General features: G+C 39.6%; 1 protein-coding gene across 1 annotated transcript in view; it reads right to left on the bottom strand.

The window, feature by feature from the left end:
- The window catches only part of hmcn1 (hemicentin 1), a 365,295-nt gene that overhangs the window by 287,716 nt on the left and 55,870 nt on the right, over positions 1 to 21,709 (bottom strand). The window contains exons 3-4 of the mRNA XM_078407604.1: positions 16,436 to 16,594; positions 10,778 to 10,900 (exon numbers count right to left, since the gene is read on the bottom strand). Coding sequence (XP_078263730.1) covers positions 10,778 to 10,900; positions 16,436 to 16,594 — 282 coding nt within the window. The remainder of the gene's footprint in view (positions 1 to 10,777; positions 10,901 to 16,435; positions 16,595 to 21,709) is intronic.

Consider the following 21,709-nt stretch of genomic DNA (forward strand, 5'->3'; position numbering starts at 1 on the left):
TGAAAAAGATGCAGACAAGATTCACGAGAATGTCACCAGGTCATAGAAACATAGAAAATGTTAGGAGGCCATTTGGCCCTTCGAGCCAGGACCGCCATTCATTGTGCTCACGGCTGATCGTCCCCAATCAATAACCCGTGCCTGCCTTCTCCCCATATCCCTTGATTTCACTAGCCCCTAGAGCTCTCTCTAATTCTCTCTTAAATCCATCCAGTGATTTGGCTTCCACTGCCTTCTATGGCAGAGAATTCCACAAATTAACAACTCAGGGTGAAAAAGTTCCTTCTCACCTCAGTTTTAAATGGCCTCCCCTTTATTCTAAGACTGTGGCCCCTGGTTCTGGACTCACCCAACATTGGGAACATTTTTCCTGCATCTTGCTTGTCCAGTCCTTTCATAATTTTATATGTTTCTATAAGATCCCCTCTCATCCTTCTAAACTCCAGTGAATACAAGCCTAGTCTTTTCAATCTTTCCTCATATGACAGTCCCGCCACCCCAGGGATCAATCTCATGACCCTACACTGCACTGCCTCAATTACAAGGATGTCCTTCCTCAAATTAGAGACCAAAACTGTACACAATACTCCAGATGTGGTCTTACCAGGGCCCTATACAACTGCAGGAGAACCTCTTTACTCCTATATTGAAATCCTCTTGTTATGAAGGCCAACATTCCATTAGCTTTCTTCACTGCCTGCTGCACCTGCACGCCAAGGTCAGGAGGGCTCAAGTTATAAGAAGAGGCTGGATAGACTGGGACATGTTTCTCTGGAGCAAATGTGGTTGAGGGATGACCTTACAGAAGTATGTAAAATCATGAGGGGGATAAATGATTTTTTTTTCCCACACGGTCAGGGAATCTAAAACTACAAGGCATAGATTTGAGGTGAGAGTGGAATGATCTATAAAGGGCCTGAGGGACAGCTTATTCCACACAGCAGGGATTGACATATACAGAACGAGCTACCAGACGAAGCTGTAGAGGCGGGTACCATTACAACATTTAAAATACTTTTAGAGAGGTATATAGATACGAAAGGTTTAAAGGGATATGTTGCAAATAAGACTACTCAAGTAGATAGACATTCAGTTGAATTAGCTCCGAATTGGTCCTTTTGAGTTAATAGTATCAGCATTAAGAATGTTAGATTCCCATTGAATTTTCAATTGTTTGTTGAAAAAGCATTGAAATGAATGATTTCAGATTTGCAATGGGTTGTTAATGGTTAATAAATATATAAAAAATAACAATTGATTTGTTCAGGACACAAAGTATTGATCTTAGTTTTGTCAGATTTTACGCAGGCTGAAGTTGAAGAAAGGAATCGCCTTGTTTTGATTATTTTTTATACGTAATTTCACAGGTTCTGGAGGCATTTTCTAAGGAATTAATGATGTAAGCCATGTACTGCCTGATAATGAATTAAATTAAATCAAGATTTTTTTTAATCTTTAAAAAAAATATTGTCTAGCTTTTGTAAGAAAATAACTGCAGATGCTGGTACAAATTGAAGGTATTTATTTCACAAAATGCTGGAGTAACTCAGCGGGTCAGGCAGCATCTCAGGAGAGAAGGAATGGGTGACGTTTCGGGTCGAGACCCTTCTTCAGACTGATGTCAGGGGGGCGGGACAAAGGAAGGAATTGTCTAGCTTTTGATTATTTTGTTAAATGTGTTCATTCCTGGTATGGTGTTAGGTTTCTGTTCATGCAAAGTCTTGCAGTAATCAAAAGGGAATCTAGAACAAAATGCTGCAAGGTGATGAATTGCCATAATTGCTTAAAATGTGAAATCATTCATCAAATATGTAATTGAGATGCCCAAGGTTTACAGAAAATTGCTTTAAATGACCTTATAACACATTAAAATAGGCCATAATTTTCAGCAAAGCAACTCCTTTGTCAAATCGAAAAGTATTTAGTTTTTACGGTAAAGTGCAGCTAGAACAAATAATAGGCCACATGCATTGCCTGCACAAACTGTCTATGTCCCACTGGCTGTGAGGCTGAGCACGTGAAGATATCTTATTTTGATAGGCCTTTCTTTAAATTATTTTATTCCAAAACAACGGAAACTGTTTACCCTCTCAGTAATCCGTCTCCATTAAATATGATCTGAAAGCTCGAGTTCAAAATCACTCAAAATAAAGTCAAGAACACCACATATGAACCCAAATGTGTCCTTCACAGTAAAGAAGCGGCCCTCACCTCCTTCCATTTTGTTTCCTTGCTACAATTATTTCTACATTGAAACTAATGTTTCTAAAAATATTGTCCTGCAGTTTTGTTTTTACTTTGTTCATAAGTATTAAGTACCTAATCCAATTTACAGACAATGGGCAAAACCACTCATTCACAATTAGTCACAATAATATGTTCCCGAACACAACCGCAAGTATTTGTAAATGGAACATTCCTGAATATGTAAAATTATTATACATGGGATCACGAACATTGGACTTGGCAAACCGGCCAAGCAGCTGACCTTTATTATTGGTCTAGAACATTGCATGACATTCCACATTCCTGATGAAGCAGGCCACTGCTTGGCCATTATGGAAAAACTTAGTTAGAAGTTAAACAAGTCATCTTAACATTACTTACAGCGTATCACTTAACTATTTAGAGGTGCTTGTATTCAAATAGTCTGAATAAATTAATCAAATTGCCTCATCAATAGGGTGCAGAAGAACATTTAATGGCAGGTATTGTAACAAAAGCTTCTTTAGGTATGTTAAGAGAAAAAGATTAGTAAAGACAAATGTGGGTCCCTTGAAGGCAGAAATGGGTGAAATTATTATGGGTAACAAGGAAATGGCGGAAGAGTTGAACAGGTACTTCGGATCTGTCTTCACTAAGGAAGACACAATCTCCCAGGTGTACTAGTGGACAGAGAATCAAGGGAGACAGAGGAACTGAAAGAAATTTGCATTAGGCGAGAAATAGTATTGGGTAAACTGAAGGGGCTGAAGGCTGATAAATCCCCAGGGCCTGATGTTCTGCATCCCAGGGTACTCAAGGAGGTGGCTCAAGAAATCGTGGACGCATTGGTGATCATTTTCCAATGTTCAATAGATTCAGGATCAGTTCCTGTGGATTGGAGGGTAGCTAATGTTATCCAACTTTTCAAGAAATGAGCGAAAGAGAAAACGGGGAATTACAGACCAGTTAGCTTGACATCGGTGATGGGGAAGATGCTGGAGTCAATTATTAAAGAGGTAATAACGGCGCATTTGGATAGCGGTAAAAGGATTGGTCCAAGTCAGCATGGATTTATGAAGGGGAAATCCTGCTTGACTAATCTTCTAGATTTTTTTGAGGATGTGACAAGTAAAATGGATGAAGGAGAGCCAGTGGATGTAGTGTATCTAGACTTTCAGAAAGCCTTTGATAAGGTACCACACGGGAGATTGGTGAGCAAAATTAGAGCACCTGGCATTGGGGGGTAGGGTATTGACATGGATAGAGAATTGGTTGGCAGACAGGAAGCAAAGATTAGAAATAAACGGGTCCTTTTCAGAATGGCAGGCAGTGGAGAGTGGAATGCCGCAAGGCTCGGTGCTGGGGCCACAACTATTTACAATATATATCAATGATTTGGATGATGGAATTAGAAGTAACACTAACAGGTTTGCAGATGACACAAAGCTGGGTGGCAGTGTGAACTGCAAGGAGGATGTTAGGAGGTTGCAGGGTGACTTGGACAGGTTGAGTGAGTGGGCAGATGCATGGCAAATGCAGTATAATGTGACGTTATTCACTTTGGCGGCAAAAATAAGGAGGCAGATTATTATCTCAATGGTGTCAGATTAGGTAAAGGGGAAGTGCAACGACACCTTGGTACCCTTGTACACCAGTCACTGAAAGGAAGAGTGAAGGTACAGTAGGCAGTGAAGAAAGCTAATGTCATGTTGGCCTTCATAACGAGAGGATTTGAGTACAGGAGCAAATAAGTCCTTCTGCAGCTGTATGGGGCCCTGGTAATGCCACATCTAGAGTATTGTGTGCAGTTTTGGTCTCCTAATTTGAGGAAGGACGTCCTTGCTATTGAAGCAATGCACCATAGTTTCATGAGGTTAATCCCTGGGATGGAGGGACTGTCATATGAGGAAAGATTGGAAAGACTAGGCTTGTATTCACTGGAGTTTAGAAGGATGAGAGGGGATCTTGTAGAGACGTATGAAATTATAAAAGGACTAGCTAGACAAGCTAGATGCAGGAAAAATGGTCCCAATGTTAGGGGAGTCCAGAACCAGGGGACACAGTCTAAGAATAAAGGGGAGGCCATTTAAAACTGTGAGAAGAATCTTTTTCACCCAGAGAGTTGTGAATTTGTGGAATTCTCTGCCACAGAAGGCAGTGGAGGCCAATTCACTGGATAATTTAAAAGAGAGTCAGATAGAGTTCTGGGGGCTAGTGGAATCAAGGGATATGGGGAGAAGGCAGGCACAGGTTACTGGTTGTAGATGATCAGCCATGATCACAATGAATGGCGGTGCTGACTCGAAGGGCCAAATGACCTCCTCCTGCACCTATTTTCTATGTTTCTATGACCTCATTGAAACTTACCGAAAAGCGAAAGGCCTGAAAAGTGAAAGTGGATGTGGAGAGGATGCTTCCACTAGTGGGAGAATCTAGGACCAGAGGTCATAGCCTCAGAATTAAAGGACATTTAAGCAGACACAATAACAACATTTAAAAGACATTTGGACAGGTACATGGATAGGAAAGGTTTAGAATGATATGGACCAAGCACAGGCAGGTGGGATTGGTGCAGATGGCGATTCTTGGTTGGCATAGGCAAGTTGGGCTGATGGGCCTCTTTCCATGCTGTATGACTCGAATGGCTATTTCTGTGCCATTTGCTCCAAAACCATCTCGGCCAGAGATTTGAAATTAGTTTTAACGACAGTGCATCCAATTTCAGCCTAAACCTCACGGCTCAAACAACATTTTTGTTGCAACGGTACATTGCATTATATACATTGATTCACAGTTCCAGCAACACAGGCTTTCTTTGTCATTTGCTGTTGCACACTAAATACCTGAACATTTTCTGATGTCCTCATATTAATTCATTCCAAGTTTTGATCATATTTATTTTTCTATCTCCCTTTACTTTGCCAGGAGAAAGAATATGATTTTAATCGAAAGAGTATTAAGCTTCTTAACATGACAAATAGCATGTTTGTGTTTCAGGGCACTTTGATTAAATATGTTCCGTATCTCAGCTTAATACTCTGCCAAACTAACCAAAGCGACATTCTTTGTCACAAAAAGTAAGCCACAAATATTGAAGTATAATGTTTTCCTTGGATTCATTCAACACATTTATTTGATTAAAGATTGTATCAACATTTGTCCCCAAGGTTCTCTTTTGCAATCTTTCCATTTCTTCTTCAGATTCTGTGAAGGAATCTTCATATGTCAATACATGTTCAATGTACATGCAATGGAGCACATTAGTAACATCTGGACAATCATTCAAAGCATTTCCTGAAGTGAAAGATTTCTGAACGTGTACTGACAATGAACTGCAATAATTGGGTAAAGAAAAAACAGATAATGGTTCTGGATCCACAGGAAATTTGTTTAATTTATGTTCACATTTCTTTTGCATACTCAAATGGAGCCATACTTAATCGGTACCATGAGTTCGATGTATACCCATGTTGCTTGCATGGAGGACGGAGAAAAACAGAATGGCAGAGAAATCTCCATTAATCAATAATCAACAGTACCAACACCATCCTTTAGAAACATCATTGCCTATTTAATTCTGAGACTACGAAATCAGAGAGGAAAACAGCAGTCACGACACAGGGACCTATGTGAACGGGATGAGGAAACTGGGTCTCCGTGATCCACAGGTTTCCAAAATGGTGAAGAGGCAAGAAGAAAAGTATTGTAAAGTAAGGTATACAATTATATTAGAAAAACAAATGATTTGTAATGCAACATTTATAATTACAGTCCTAATTAGGAATAGAATTTGAAGAGTAGAAATCAATTTCCCCAAAGTGGTTCACAGCAAAATACTGAACAAGCACGTGAAAGGTAAGACAGCAAATTCAATGTTAAATCCAGGACAAAAAAAAAAGTAACAAAAAGAAAAGATTGATGTAAACAATAGAGGGATTTTTTTAAAAGACAGCACAAATAAGTATTTAAAAAATAATGCAATAGCAATTAAATTCTGAGCAGCATGAGTTTCAAAAGTTAGCTTTCATTGTTGCAATGTTGATTAGACTCCATTAAACCTCTACACTAGCAACCAAATAAAAATCTCAGTGGCATTGTTCGTTCACATTAGTAACATTGGGTCAAGAGCACTATCCATCACGGTAAATAATTTAATATAATAAATTGAGTAGGGGAAAGAAATAGAAAACGGACAAAGAGAATGGGTGAGCAAGGAACATAGAACATAGAACAGTACAGCACAGGAATGGGCCCTTCGCCCCACAATGTGCCAAACATGGTGCAAAGTTAAACTGATCTCCTCTGCCTGTACATTATCCATATCTCTCTATTATTTGCACCTCAATGTCCATGACCCATATCCCTCTATTATTTGCACCTCCATGTTACCAGCTAAATGCCTCTTAAATGCCACTATTGTATCTGCCTCCACCATAACTCCAGCAGCCCCACCACTCCTGGCCTCCATCACACTCTGTGTAAAAACATGCCCTGCACATCTCCATTACATTTTCCCCATCTCGCCTTGTAGGTATGCCATCTAAAAAGGTTCTGACTGCTTCCCATATCTATGCCTCTCATCATTTTATATACTTCTCCCAAGTCTTCCCACAATCTCTGCTGTCCCTGAGAAAGCAATCCAAGTCTATCCAACCTCTCCTTATAACTGAAGCCCTCTAATCCAGGCAGTATTCTGAAGTGAACACAAAACGAATACAAAAATCTTCCATAGAAATGTAAATAAACTGGTGGTAAAAGGAGTGATGAGGCCCATTATAAATTAACAAAGCAATTTAGATTGAGGCAGAATGTATGGTTGAACACAATGAACACCTTGCACTGGCCTTCCTTCAACTGATGGATGCTGCCAAAACCTTAAATACGGTAGGGAGATAATGCGTATAATGGATGCGAGAAGTTTGAATGGAAGGTGGCGTTAGAAAGGTCACCGGTGCTTAAAGTAAACAACTCATCTCATTCAGATAGATACATTTGAGGGAAGTGGAGGAGATTGCAGAATGGATTGCCATAATCTCCAAATCTCAAGATGTGTTCACGGTGCCAGAGAACTGGAAAACAGCCAATACATTTTTCTCATTTACAAAATATTAGCGACTACAGACTGGCAAGTTTAATTCACAGATGGAGAAGGTTTTACAAACAATCATCAGGGGGAAAAAAGTAAAACGCATGTGGAAAAGTTTAAATTATGAAAAAAAGAGCCAAAGCAGATTTCTTAACAGCGATTCCTGTTTCATCGCCATCATTTATTTATTTTGATTAGATAAAGAAGACAACAGAATTGCAATTGACATTATTTATGTGGATATTCAGAAAGCATTTCATCAAGTCCCATAAGAGACGAGTTAGCCTAACTGGTTGGTATGGGATAAAATTATCAATAGCAGCACAGATAAGAAATACTCAAAGTCATGGTCATGATAAATAGGTCAGCCATCAATCTGAAGAAGGTTCCCAAGGCAAAACATCGCCTGTCCATTGCCTCATTAGATGCTGCCTGACCCGCTGAGTTATTCCAGCACTTTATTTTGCCATGTCATGGTTAAATAGTTGTTTTTCAATAGATTGGAGAATGATAGACACTGGTATTTCTGAGTGATAAAGTCATTCTTTTACATATATACTAATGATTTGGATGTGAAGGCTAAAATCTCAAAATTTTCAGATGCTGCAAAATGTGAAGATGTAAACACAGAGGTTAATAACAGACTGCCAGAGAACATAACTAAGTCGGCACATTGGATGGACATTGGTAGATGAAATTTAATGCAGAGAAGTGTGAAATGGAAACAATGAGCATTGTTACAGGTGAAATGTTGCATGTCAGGAGCATTTGCAGGGATGCTATTTTTATGCCACCAACAAAAGGTTGGTTGCAACTTCAGAAATTTTACACTTATCTACACAAATCCATGCAGCAGATGTAGCCTTTCAGTTTGTGCATGATAAATGGTGACCACTCTTAACCTCACTTATTTTTCTAAATATTATAAATTTCTGACATTACAAAAAGTTCCAATGTTAATTTCTCGAAAATCTTCACAAAATCTTAGCAAATGCTTATTTTCTAATAAAACCTTAAACGGGAATTAACAGCGTCAAAAGAAGCAATCATTTCCATGCAGGCTGGGTGAATGAGGGGAACATTGCTATGGAATGTTGTAAATGATAGAACAATTGGAAAACTGGACAATAGCAATGCCATTAGACAAAGTCAATGTAGATTTTCGGAAGGGAGACCAAGTTCGACAAACATTTTGTTTTGAAAATTTAACAGACGGAATAGATAAGGGAAAATCAATAGGCTGGTGTGGATAATGTATTGGCATTGACTGAAAGTTGCTTGATGGGTGGGAAACAACAGGAAGAAATGTGTTTTCTTCCAGCTGGCAGTTGGTAACTAGCATGGTACCATTGGGATCAGTGCTCAGGTCACAGGTCTTCCTAATCCACTTCAACGATTTGGGTCAGGGCACAAATGAAACCTTTTGGTTTGTCAGAGACACTCATCTGGGTGGGTTTCAGAATTGTGAGGAAGATGTAGAGAGGCTTTACAGTAACTTTGACTGATTGAACAGACATAAACATGGCAGATGCAAGATAATTGTGCAGTTATCCACTTCAAAAGAGAAAACAGAAAAGGAGCTCCAACTAAGTCCTGAACTACATAGACTTGGGGGTTGCTTTTGTCTTTGCAATATTAGTTGATTTTTAAATATTGAACTTCTTTTTTGTAGCTAATTATGGTGTTTACTGAGTACTATGTTCGTATATCTGTTGTGCTGCTGCAAGTAAGATTTTATGTTTCAGATTGGGACATATGACCATAAAATACTCTTGTCTCTTGTTATTTAGTGATATAGTGGGAAATGCTGATGTTTGGAGAGACTTGGATGTTTTGCATACTGATCACTTGAGAAAAACATGCAGAGAAGTGGGCAAATGGTAAATGAGCATTCACAGCCAGAGGATTTGAATATAGCCCCAAGTGCACCTTGCTAGGTTTTGGCAAGACCACACCTGTTGTACCGTACACATTTCTGGCCTCCTTCTCCAAGGATACAACTAGCCATTGAGAGAGTGCAGCAAATCAGACAATTTTCTGGGATGGTAGGGCTGTTGTATCAGGAGACATTTGATGGACTGGGTTTATTCACTAGAGCTCAGGAGGAGAGGAGAGGAGAGGAAACAAACAACATTCTGATAGTATTAGACAAACTGGATGGGTGGTGAATGTTTTCTTGGAATGCAGAACATGTCATCATAGTTCCGGGGCACGGCAAGACATTTGGAACTGAGAAGATGACCAATTTCTTCAGAGGGAAGTCAATCCGTGGAGTTCACTATCATAATGACCAAGTTGTGAAATATATTTTAAAAGGAGATATACAAATTTCCAGATCCAAAAATATCATCAGGTTTCAGTTTCAGTTTAGTTTATTGTCATGTGTACTGAGGTACAGTAAAAAGCTTTTGTAGCGTGCTAACCAGTCAGCGGAAAGACAATACATAATTGCAATCGAACCATTTACAGTGTATAGATACATGATAAGGGAATAAAGTCTAGTGCAAGGTAAAGCCAGTAAAGTGCGACCAGAGAGAGTCCAAGAGTCACCAATGAGGTAGATAGTAGTTCAGAACTGCTCTCCAGTTATGGTAGTGAATAGAGCAGGAATATATTGAGATAGATGACCTTCCAGCACAATGGAGCTTGATGGCTAAATGGCCGACCCATGACTTTACTGTATTAATTCCATTGCACACACATTGGAAATCTTACACATGCATTTCAGGCATGATACTCTCTCCATTCCTTGTTAGATACAAAATGCTGGAGTAGCTCAGCGGGTCAGCTAGCATCTCTGGAGACGAGGAATAGGTGAAGTTTCGGGTCGATTAGTCTGAAGAATGGTCTTGATCCGAAACGTCACCTATTCCTTTTCTCCAGAGATGCTGTCTGACCCGCTGAGTTACTCCAGCATTTTGTGTCTATCTTCCGCTCTGTAGAATAACAGTTTTATCTTCAGTGACAGGCATATTGAGCACAGAAGCAGATTAGGTTGGATACCTAACACTCACGCTGCAGTGTGACTTTGTAAAGATTGCACTGCTATCAAGCTGATGTTAGAATGTTCGATAGTGCCAAAACCCATCCCACCCTACTCTGAAGCAATTTGGAACAAAGGCAAAACAAATTACAAAAGTAACCAAATTTGAATTTTAAAATATATCTAGGCTGTACAAGAAGAACGAAGGAAGGAATGATTGGAGATACAGGGAAATGAATTTTGTATAATTAGTCTGGTGAGCTTCAATTTCAAACAATGCAGGGAGTAACTTTAAATTCATTCATGTCCTTGAATCTGGGCACCAACATATATTGTCCATCCTTAATTTCCACAAGAATGTGATAGTGAGCTACCTTCTTAAATTGCACTTAAAAGTTGACCACACTTAATCAATTGATCCTGGGCGACTACCATTTCAAAAAACGTCCTTCATTGACCAAAGCCGCACCGGTAGTCTAGAACAAATTGATTTCCAACTTTACCTCATTGACTTGTTTCTTGTCAAGGTGGAAGACCTGGCCAGAACTCGTGGAGGCGATTTCTTCGTATACCTTATAACCAACATGGCTTCGATCACCACAGTCTCCAGTGAGCACAAATACAACCTGCAGAGGAATAATACAAATTTAAATTGCTACATCCCGGTTTGCATTAAATCCAAACTTTATTCACACTGCTATTGAACAAACAACACGTGCTTCAGATGAAGATTTATTATGACTTCTGAAAGAGCTGATTGAGTAGGTTAGTGATATGATTCTTTACATTTGTCATCTTTCAATTCCTTGTTATCTTCATATCTAGAATGTGGTATTAGAGTCAAAGAATCATACAGCATGGAAACAGATGCTTCAGCCTACTTGTTCATGCTGACCAAGATGCCCAAGATTAAAATGAAATCAGACTGCAAATTTCTCAGAATACTCTGCACATCTATAATTTGCCATATTTATACAAAGTCAAACATTTCTGAAAGACAGAAGAAAACTCCAACTCGTATTATTCTTCCTTTAGTTTTCTGTGGTAGAACACATTAACTCAACTCTGTGTTTGTGAAATGAAGGGCAAAGATAACATCATGCGCTTGCCAATTGATATGAGAGAGCAAACAATGAGTGCCAACATATATAGTTTCCTAAAGCTCCTTCAGTTCCTCAGGTGCGAAATGTGGACATTTTCCATCAGAATTTCTCAGATTAAAACCTTGTTAGACATTATGTAAGCAGTCCTCTTGTTCATGGCCATCTTGCCTGTAGCCACAGAGTACAAAAAACAAGGCAATTATTTAGCATAAGATGGCCAATCAAATCATCCACTTGACAACTTTTGAAAAAATATTTTATTTGAAAAATTATTTCTGGAATTTGATATGCTCAAGGAGTTCCAAATAACATATAGATCTTCACAGCATAGTCAAATCAATCCCATGTGAATGCAATTTATTTGATTTAAATTTTAGATAAAATATATTTTCTTTTTCTCTTGCATCTGAGCATTCCTGAGGGTTGTAACAAAAGAGAACCAGGAAATCTCTCAGAATAACCTTTCCACAGTAACGTGAGGTTTAGCCAGCGAAAAGGAAAATATAGCTCAATTACTTTTATCTACAGTATCTTGATTTTGCACTAAAGTGTAACATTTTTTGGCAGACAGTTTTAGAGTTCTCAGCACAATTCTGTCTTTCAATCTGGAATGCTGTAACTGATGATTTTCAGCGATACAAGTCTGGGTATTGCATTAACCATTTCTGCTTCCTCAGAAACAGTAAAAGCACAGAGTAAATAAACTCAGCTCTGCACAAGCTCACTCATTTAAATAGCAGCCACTTAGGACCAAATGATGATGTTGCTTAGGTATTGAGCCAGTCCAACCATAACTGAACCTCAAAAAGGAACCGAATGATGGAGCAATGGAGGATCAAATACAAATGACGATGATGGAGATGAAGAACTTTTGCCTCTGCTGGTTTGGCAGTCCAAGTTAGTATTTAGATTGGGAGGTTTCATTACAATAAATTTCCCTTGGGTAACACCAACTTGATTCCACCCCCCCCCCCCCCCCCCCCTTCCCCCCGAGGCTCTTTCAGTGCCTTTTTTTCAGAACTAACTAAATTAATTCCAGAGCTGTTTCAAATTGAGACACAAATTACTTTAGTCAGACCTGAAATTTCACATTTTTGACTGTACAAGGAGCTTTAAAAGAAGAAATTGCGGAACATTTGGATAGCAGTAACAGGATCGTTTCGAGTCAGCATGGATTTACGAAGGGGAAATCATGCTTGATTGATCTTCTGGAATTTTGAGGATGTAACTAGGAAAATGGACATGGGAGAGCCAGTGGATGTAGTGTACCTGGACTTTCAGAAACCCTTTGATAAGGTCCCACATAGGAGATTAGTGGGCAAGATTAGAGCACATGGTATTGGGGGTAGGGTGCTGACATGGATAGAAAATTGGTTGGCAGACAGGAAACAAAGAGTAGGGATTAACGGGTCCCTTTCAGAATGGCAGGCAGTGACTAGTGGGGTACCGCAAGGCTCGGTGCTGGTACCGCAGCTATTTACAATATACATTAATGATTTAGATGAAGGGATTAAAAGTAACATTAGCAAATTTGCGGATGACACAAAGCTGGGTGTTCTGAACCCAACACAAAACTGATGCTGGGTTACCTGAAATGCCACAAAATGCTGGAGTAACAGCGGGTCACACGGCATCTCTGGAGAACATGGATCGGTGACGTTTTGGGTCATGACCCTTCCTCAGACTTATTATGGTGGGGAGGGGAGAAGAAAGCTGGAAGAGAGGAGGTGCAGGATAAAGCTTGGCAAGTAATCGGTGGTTACAGGTGAGGGGAGGGGTTGATAGGCAGAAGGTTGGACAATGAGAGATAAAAAGACAGAAGGTGTGAGATAAAAAGATTAGAGTTGAAAATCGTGAAGCTGCAGGAAGGAATCTGGATAGATGGGGAGGGGAACGGGAAGTGGGGAAATAGATGTGAGTCCAGGTGGGGCACAGGGAAGGGGGGGGGGGTGGGGGAGTGGGGATTGCTTCCTCCAGTTTCACAATTTGCAACTCTAATCCTTTTGTCTCACACCTTCTGTCTTTTCATCTCTGGCTTTTATCCAAACATCTGCCTATCAAACCCCTCAGCCCCTACTTGTATCTACCTATTACTTGCCAGACTTGGGGCTTTGTCCTGTCCCTCCTATCTTTCAGCTTTCTTCTCCCCTCCCCCCCCCCCCCCCCCCCCCCACATTTAGTCTGAAGAAGGGTCTCAACCCAAAACATCACATATCCATGTGCTCCAGAGATGCTGCCTGACCCGCTGAGTTACTCCAGCACTTTGTGCATTGATGGCTTCATCAATGCCAAAAGAACTGGAGAAAAAGGTGCTCCACTTAACTTCTCCAGGTACACATTGTCTTTTCCCATTTCGAAGGGAATGGATTTCCAAAAAAACATCACCTGAGTCAGAGGAGAAAATGAACTTGTAGGTAGTTGTAAAATGAACTTGTAAATGAAATAGGTACACACAGGTGGGGGCATTTTAAATAGATGGGGTCAAACTGACGCATGGTTGAAAAGTTGTTCACAAGATTGGTATGTGTTGGAATGAAAACCATTCACTATATGGAATAAGAAAATTTGGAATTAATGATTTACAATTTTTATAATTTATTTAACACCATCTTGCCTTCTTGGCTGAACATTCTAAAGCAGTTGCATTGCCAATGTGCTGAAGTGCAATAACCCACACAGAGCTGCACATTGCCAGGGCAACATGGTGAGGTGGCTGATGTAAATCTGAGGGACAAAGTTTGTCAGGAGAGAATTGGACATTTTTATTTAATTTTCTGTTCATGTACTGCCAAAACTAGTATCTCTTTTTACTACTTATCCCTCATGTCCATGGAAAATAGCAAACCTTAGTCTTAATAACTTGTGATGACAATGTTCCCACAACGAAAGCAAGTAGAATATTCCAATAAACAAGCATTCTGATGAAGAACACAACAGGGATATTTGTCCTGTGTAGGCAGGAACTGCAGATGCTGGTTTAAACCGAAGATAGACACAAAATGCTGGAGTAACTCGGCGGGCCAGGCAGCATCTATGGAGAGAAGAAATAGGTGACGTTTCAGGTCGAGACCCACCCCATGCAGGACACTGTCACTGCACTGAGCAGCTCATTCAGTGACGGACTCCTTCACCCCGTGCTTGAAGGAGAGATATAGGAGGTCCTTGCTTCCCGCTGCTGTGAGACTGCACAACCAGCACTGCTCCCAGCAGACGAGTCAACAGTAACAGCTAAGGAATACAATTTATCCTTGTCTTTACTTTTATTTATAATGAATGATCTCTTGCTATCCACTTTGCTGCTGTAACACTGTAAATCTCCCTGGTGTGGGACGAATAAAGGAATATATTATTTTCTGAAGAAGGGTCTTGACCCGAAACGTCACCCATTCCTTCTCTCCAGAGTTGCTGCCTGTCGTGCTGAGTTACTCCAGCTTGTTGTGTCTATTTTCGGGATATTTGTCCGAGTTAGAACAGCCTGCAGCTGAGAGGACTACTGGCAGAGGAGGGTTTTGTTATTCTTCTTCTTCCTTGCAGGGCTAAAAAGAATAACTGAATTTAACAAGGGCTCCAATGATATACCCGTATCATGCACTCTGCAGCAATAATGTATTGGTTGTGGATGGGGAGAATGATGAATGCAGAACATTTTCAATGTTGCAGTTAAAATGTTCAAACCACCTAAACATTGCAACAAGCAACGAAAACAAAGATCTGCATATATGACGAAGTAATGCTGAATTTCAATCTAGCTTTATTGAGGCAGCACAAAGGTGTAAGGTACTGTTTCGTTTTCAACATTCCTTGCCAATTATAAAATTAGGGAACATTCAGGGAAGAACAATAAAGAGATTCTAAGCTCAATGCCAGCTTAGATGACTGCCAGATGATCAATTATAATTGTGAGGTAAAATTTCACTTGTGTAGTTTGCATTTTTTTAAAGCACAAAATCATTCTGATTTGCAATTGCAATCGTGTACCTTGTGTATAATAACTTGCATTTACAAAATGTACTTAATACACCAACAAAACTTGATTCATTTTACCAGAATAAAGTGAGGAAAACAAAGACTCCAAATCAATCAAGGAGACAATATTATATGCTTGGTCTAAGAGACAGGTTTTGCAAATGCTCTGAGAGGAGGAAAGAGAGGCAGCCATGTTCTGCAGGGAACTTTCAAACTCTAGAGTAGCTAACGGTACAGCCTGCAATGAATGGGCAATTAATGTTAGCAATGCTCAGGAGGTCAAAATTACAGAGGGCTGCAATCACATTTGAGTTTGGAAACAAGGATGAGATTTTTAAATTCATGGGATTACTTAAATGGAATCCAGCAGGCAGAGGAATGAATGGATGAATAAAATGTAACCCAAGATACAAACAGCTGGTGGGGGTGTATTTGAATGGTGAAATTTAAAGGTAACAAAGGCATGGTATAAGCATCTGCAGATGAGTTGAGGCAGGCATTATGTCAGGTGACATTACAGAGATGGAAATACAAAGTCTTTGAGATACTCGGATGAAAGCTCCAAAATGCAACTCACTATGAATATGACATGTAGTAAAGTGGATACAGAAACAACAGTTTCAAAGTTGCAATAAGAAAACTGAGCGGCGAGTGGAAGGGGAGACTAGGTAGGCCAACTGTTATTCCTGAAGACATGAGATTCGTTGCTTCATTGTTTTTAAATCGTCAGGCTACTGATGGTTAGAGAAAGATTCTGAAGCATCCTAAAACTACTTACGTCTTTGCCAAATAAAACTTTAAAAATAAATATAGTTGATCAACAGAATTTCTTCACTAGTCAGTGGAAAAGTAAAACACACTTACCTATATCATGTTGAAAATTAAGGAGCAGGTTTACGATGTTTACAGAGAAGTACAGGAAAGCATACCGAATGTGTTGGGTGGATGTTGAAATATTTCATCCATGCCAGTTTTGGTCTGAGTTTATTTTCCATTAATTGCCAAATGTACCGACAACACAACAATGAGATTCTTACTTGCAGCAACATCACGGGCCTTTAAATGTTAGTGACACTCTGTGGTGTGGCTCACCTGAGATTGCTTCTGCTGGATGAGCTGCAGTACTTCGTGAGCTAGTCTGTAGTCCTTTGACCGTGCATCTGTGAAGACATAGATGAAAGACCCAGGAAGGGAGATTTCCAAAGCGATTTTGATTGCACTGATGCTCATTTCTGGGCAGTCACCACCACCCTGTTTTGAAAGAATTAACAAAACATATACCATGTCAACAGTATTCATTTTCATCGTCCTACAAGGATCAATGGATCTAACTTACTTATTGCTAGATTTAGACAATAGACAATAGACAATAGGTGCAGGAGTAGGCCATTCAGCCCTTCGAGCCAGCACCGCCATTCAATGCGATCATGGCTGATCACTCTCAATCAGTACCCCGTTCCTGCCTTCTCCCCATACCCCCTCACTCCGCTATCCTTAAGAGCTCTATCCAGCTCTCTCTTGAAAGCATCCAACGAACTGGCCTCCACTGCCTTCTGAGGCAGAGAATTCCACACCTTCACCACCCTCTGACTGAAAAAGTTCTTCCTCATCTCCGTTCTAAATGGCCTACCCCTTATTCTCAAACTGTGGCCCCTTGTTCTGGACTCCCCCAACATTTGTCACCACCTAAGGTTTTTCAAACAAAAGCTTTTGGAAAATTGTTTCCCTGGCAATCACCAATCAAGCTCCTGCTTTACAGACACCCATAGGTTACTCTTATGCAACAACACGTCAGTTCTCAGTTCAACTGGGAAGGTAGATAGCACAAATGAACAAATTAAATGTTGGGATAATAGTCAGAAGCAAAAACTTGTTTGACAATTGGGTACTTCAAAACAATCTTCTATATATTTTTTTAACATAATTTTTATTCTTTCTAACCCAAATCATCCTTGGTCATTTCTGAAGTCTGTATTATCATCTGCAATTAAAGGACGATCCAGATTTCTTGGATCCTTGAAATTCATCTCTACATTTCATATCATGAATGCAATCTTGCACCCTACGCATTAATGCAATCAGGATTTCTCACAGCTGGGACCCAGAATTCCTAAGAATTCATCCCTCATTACTGAGCAAGTTGTTAATAATCATTGTTATTCATTTTCATTGCTGGCATTCAGATTTAAGCAGCTCATGACTGAAGCACAGCCATTTAAACAGGAAGCATATTTTTCTGAACTGGCACAGAAGCCTAAGTGTTGTACAGTTAGTGTGAATAAAATTACTGATCCAATATCAGATAGCATTTGTTTATGCTCTTCTTGTTTTAACATATAACATATATAACATATAACAACTACAGCATGGAAACAGGCCTGTCCGGCCCTACCAGTCCACGCCGACCATTCTCCCTGACCTAGTCTCATCTACCTGCACTCAGACCATAACCCTCCAATCCCCTCCTATCCATATACCTATCCAATTTACTCTTAAATAATAAAATCGAGCCAGCCTCCACCACTTCCACCGGAAGCCCATTCCATACAGCCACAACCCTCTGAGTAAAGAAGTTCCCCCTCATGTTACCCCTAAACCTTTGTCCCTCAATTCTGAAGCTATGTCCCCTTGTTGGAATCTTCCCCACTCTCAAAGGGAAAAGCCTACCCACGTCAACTCTGTCCGTCCCTCTCAAAATTTTAAAAACCTCTATCAAGTCCCCCCTCAACCTTCTACGCTCCAAAGAATAAAGACCCAACCTGTTCAACCTCTCTCTGTAGCCTAAGTGCTGAAACCCAGGCAACATTCTAGTAAATCTCCTCTGTACCCTCTCCATTTTGTCGACATCCTTCCTATAATTTGGCGACCAGAACTGCACACTATACTCCAGATTTGGCCTCACCAATGCCCTGTACAATTTCAACATTACATCCCAACTTCTATACTCGATGCTCTGATTTATAAAGGCAAGCATACCAAACGCCTTCTTCACCACCCTATCCACATGAGATTCCACCTTCAGGGAACAATGCACAGTTATTCCCAGATCCCTCTGTTCCACTGCATTCCTCAATTCCCTACCATTTACCCTGTACGTCCTATTTTGATTTGTCCTACCAAAATGCAGCACCTCACACTTATCAGCATTAAACTCCATCTGCCATCTTTCAGCCCACCCTTCCAAAAGGCCCAAGTCTCTCTGTAGACTTTGAAAATCTACCTCACTATCAACTACTCCACCTATCTTAGTATCATCTGCATATTTACTAATCCAATTTGCCACACCATCATCCAGATCATTAATGTAAATGACAAACAACAGTGGACCCAACACAGATCCTTGGGGCACTCCACTAGACACTGGCCTCCAACCTGACATACAATTGTCAACCGTTACCCTCTGGTATCTCCCATTCAGCCATTGTTGAATCCATCTTGCAACCTCACTATTAATACCCAACGATTTAACCTTCTTAATCAACCTTCCATGTGGAACCTTGTCAAATGCCTTACTGAAGTCCATATAGACAACATCCACAGCCTTGCCCTTATCAACTTCCCTGGTAACCTCTTCAAAAAATTCAAGAAGATTAGTCAAACATGACCTTCCAGGCACAAATCCATGTTGACTGTTTCTAATCAGGCCTTGATTATCCAAATAATTATATATATTGTCCCTAAGTATCTTTTCCATTAATTTTCCCACCACAGACGTCAAACTAATAGGTCTATAATTGCTAGGTTTACTTTTAGAACCTTTTTTAAACAAAGGCACAACATGCGCAATGCGCCAATCTTCCGGCACCATCCCTGTTTCTAATGACGTTTGAAATATTTCCGTCATAGCCCCTGCTATTTCTGCACTAACTTCCCTCAATGTCCTAGGGAATATCCTATCAGGACCTGGAGACTTATCCACTTTTATATTCTTCAAAAGTGTCCGTACCTCCTCTTCTTTAATCCTCCTAATTTCCATCACTACTCTACTTGTTTCGCTTACCTCACATAATTCAATATCCTTCTCCTCGGTAAATACCGAAGAAAATAAATTGTTTAATATCTCCCCCATTTCTTCCGGCTCAGCACATAGCTGTCCACTCTGACTCTCTAATGGACCAATTTTATCCCTCACTATCCTTTTGCTATTGACATATCTGTAGAACCCCTTGGGGTTTACTTTTACATTACTTGCCAAAGCAGCCTCATATCTTTTTTTCGCTTTTCTAATTTCCTTTTTAAGATTCCTTTTACATTCTTTATATTCCTCAAGAACCTCATTTACTCCCTGCCGCTTATATTTATTGTATATCTCCCTCTTTTTCCGAACCAAGTGTCCAATTTCCCTGGAAAACCATGGCTCTTTCAAATTATTATTCTTTCCTTTCCACCGAACAGGGACATAAAGACTCTGTACTCTCAAAATTTCACCTTTAAATATCCTCCATTTCTCTATTATATCCTTTTCATAAAACAACAATTTCCATTTCACTCCTTTTAAAACTTCTACTTAAAGGCAGCCTGCATAAGTTATTTTGTTTGGAAATCAATATGGTACAAAAAAGTGATTTGTAGCCTGCAGACATAACACCACTGGAAAGGTAGATTCTGAAGATGTTGACACAAGTTTGAAGCCACACCAACAGATTCCCACCCAGATTATGCCAGAGAGTCTCTGAACTTTTAGACACAAACCAATTTCATTGTTGTGGCTGATCAGAACATATCCAAATCAAGACAATTGCAAACCTGGCTACATCCATTCAATAATTGCATTCAATATTTGAGGATAGGTTCCTTCTGGGGGTTACTGATTCTCACCTTAAACTCAGTCTGTTCAAGAAGCAGAAATGTTCTATCTTTCTGATGCAGTAAATTGCATGGACATCATTTTCTTAACTTAAATGTTGCAAATGTTTTTTCAGTGGTGGGATCTTTGAAATAGCTGAAATCTACTAGAATTGTTCTTCATATAAATGGTTTTATAGGTCAAAATTCAATATGAAAGGAAAGCTACATAGAAAATAATCAATTTTAATATAATCAGACTTTAATTTACAGAAAATAGATAAGTGGGGGCAATGGCTCATCTTTTCATGGTAAACTTTCATCTTTTCTAACCTCGCATCCTAAATTACTCCAAAGCTTGCTGCCAGAATCCAACCCAGATCAGAAACTTTTGATTTTAGGAAGGAACATTCATTTTGTTATCTGCCATTGACTTATTTCAATGTAAAAATATTTAAATATTTTATGACATATTTTGATGAAATCTAATTAGTTGGGATACAATGGGCATTTTCCCTGTGACAGTGCCAGTATCAGAGTGCACATTTCTATAGCATCAATCTATAATTTCATGTACAATTTGGCTCTCGTGCTCAACAGAAGGGCACATCTTGAATTAAAATATCTGTATCAAAATGAATGGAATGCTGGCTGCAAATTGTTCTCTTCCCCATTAGCAAGCATTTGACATTAACTAAATAAAAAACAAGTCCTCAGGCACAAGCTGAAAATCATTCCAATATCTCACTTTAAAAAAAAAAAATGTTTCCTGCTGTTCTGAAATCACTAGGAATGTGACAGTTGGAGGGCTGTTGGATTGCTGTCCTTAATCACGGAGGCCTACACAAAAATGCAGCCTTTGACTTTCACAGGAAAAGCTCAGAGAAGACTGGAGACAGACATAAAATTAACAAGGTAACATAAATTACAAGGATACACAGTGTTCACATATCCTGAATGTATCGTCGGTAGAAGCTACTCTAAGGGGAAAAGGAGTAGTAGTAACATGTATTTGTGGCCTGTACATCAGTCCTGTGGTTATTGGTTCCTTTTTTCCTGCTTTTTCCAAAGCAAAATAAAATTCCTTATCTCAAGTTATAAAAATAATGAAAACTTCATGTTGTATTTTTTTAAATATATATTTTTTAGCACATTGAGCTACATGATACTATCAACTTTACTTGTGAGAGTAGCAGGGCAAGATGTGTTTTAACTCTTCAAGAATGAATGGACTGCTGCGATTTCCACAATAAATTGTTAATCCTCGGCATTGCCTTAAGAATAGGCCAGGTAGCAGATTGCATGCAGTTAGAAACCTTGTTTGTTCATCTTTGCAGGAAATCCAATTCCACAGTTGTGGTTTGTGAGTAAAGCAGCAAACTTGAGCTAACATGGCCTGCCAGGGTCATCCACACAAACCAACCTGAAAAACTAACAACATGTGGCCCAAACCTGAGCTAACATGGCGTGCCAGGGTCATCCACACAAACCAACCTGAAAAACTAACAACATGTGGCCCAAAGGTTTAAAAAACTAGTCAACTCAGGAACAACCCAAGATAGATACAAAATGCTGGAGTAA

This window comes from Rhinoraja longicauda, chromosome 11 (assembly GCF_053455715.1).
Source record: "Rhinoraja longicauda isolate Sanriku21f chromosome 11, sRhiLon1.1, whole genome shotgun sequence".
Classification (NCBI taxonomy): Eukaryota; Metazoa; Chordata; class Chondrichthyes; order Rajiformes; family Arhynchobatidae; genus Rhinoraja; species Rhinoraja longicauda.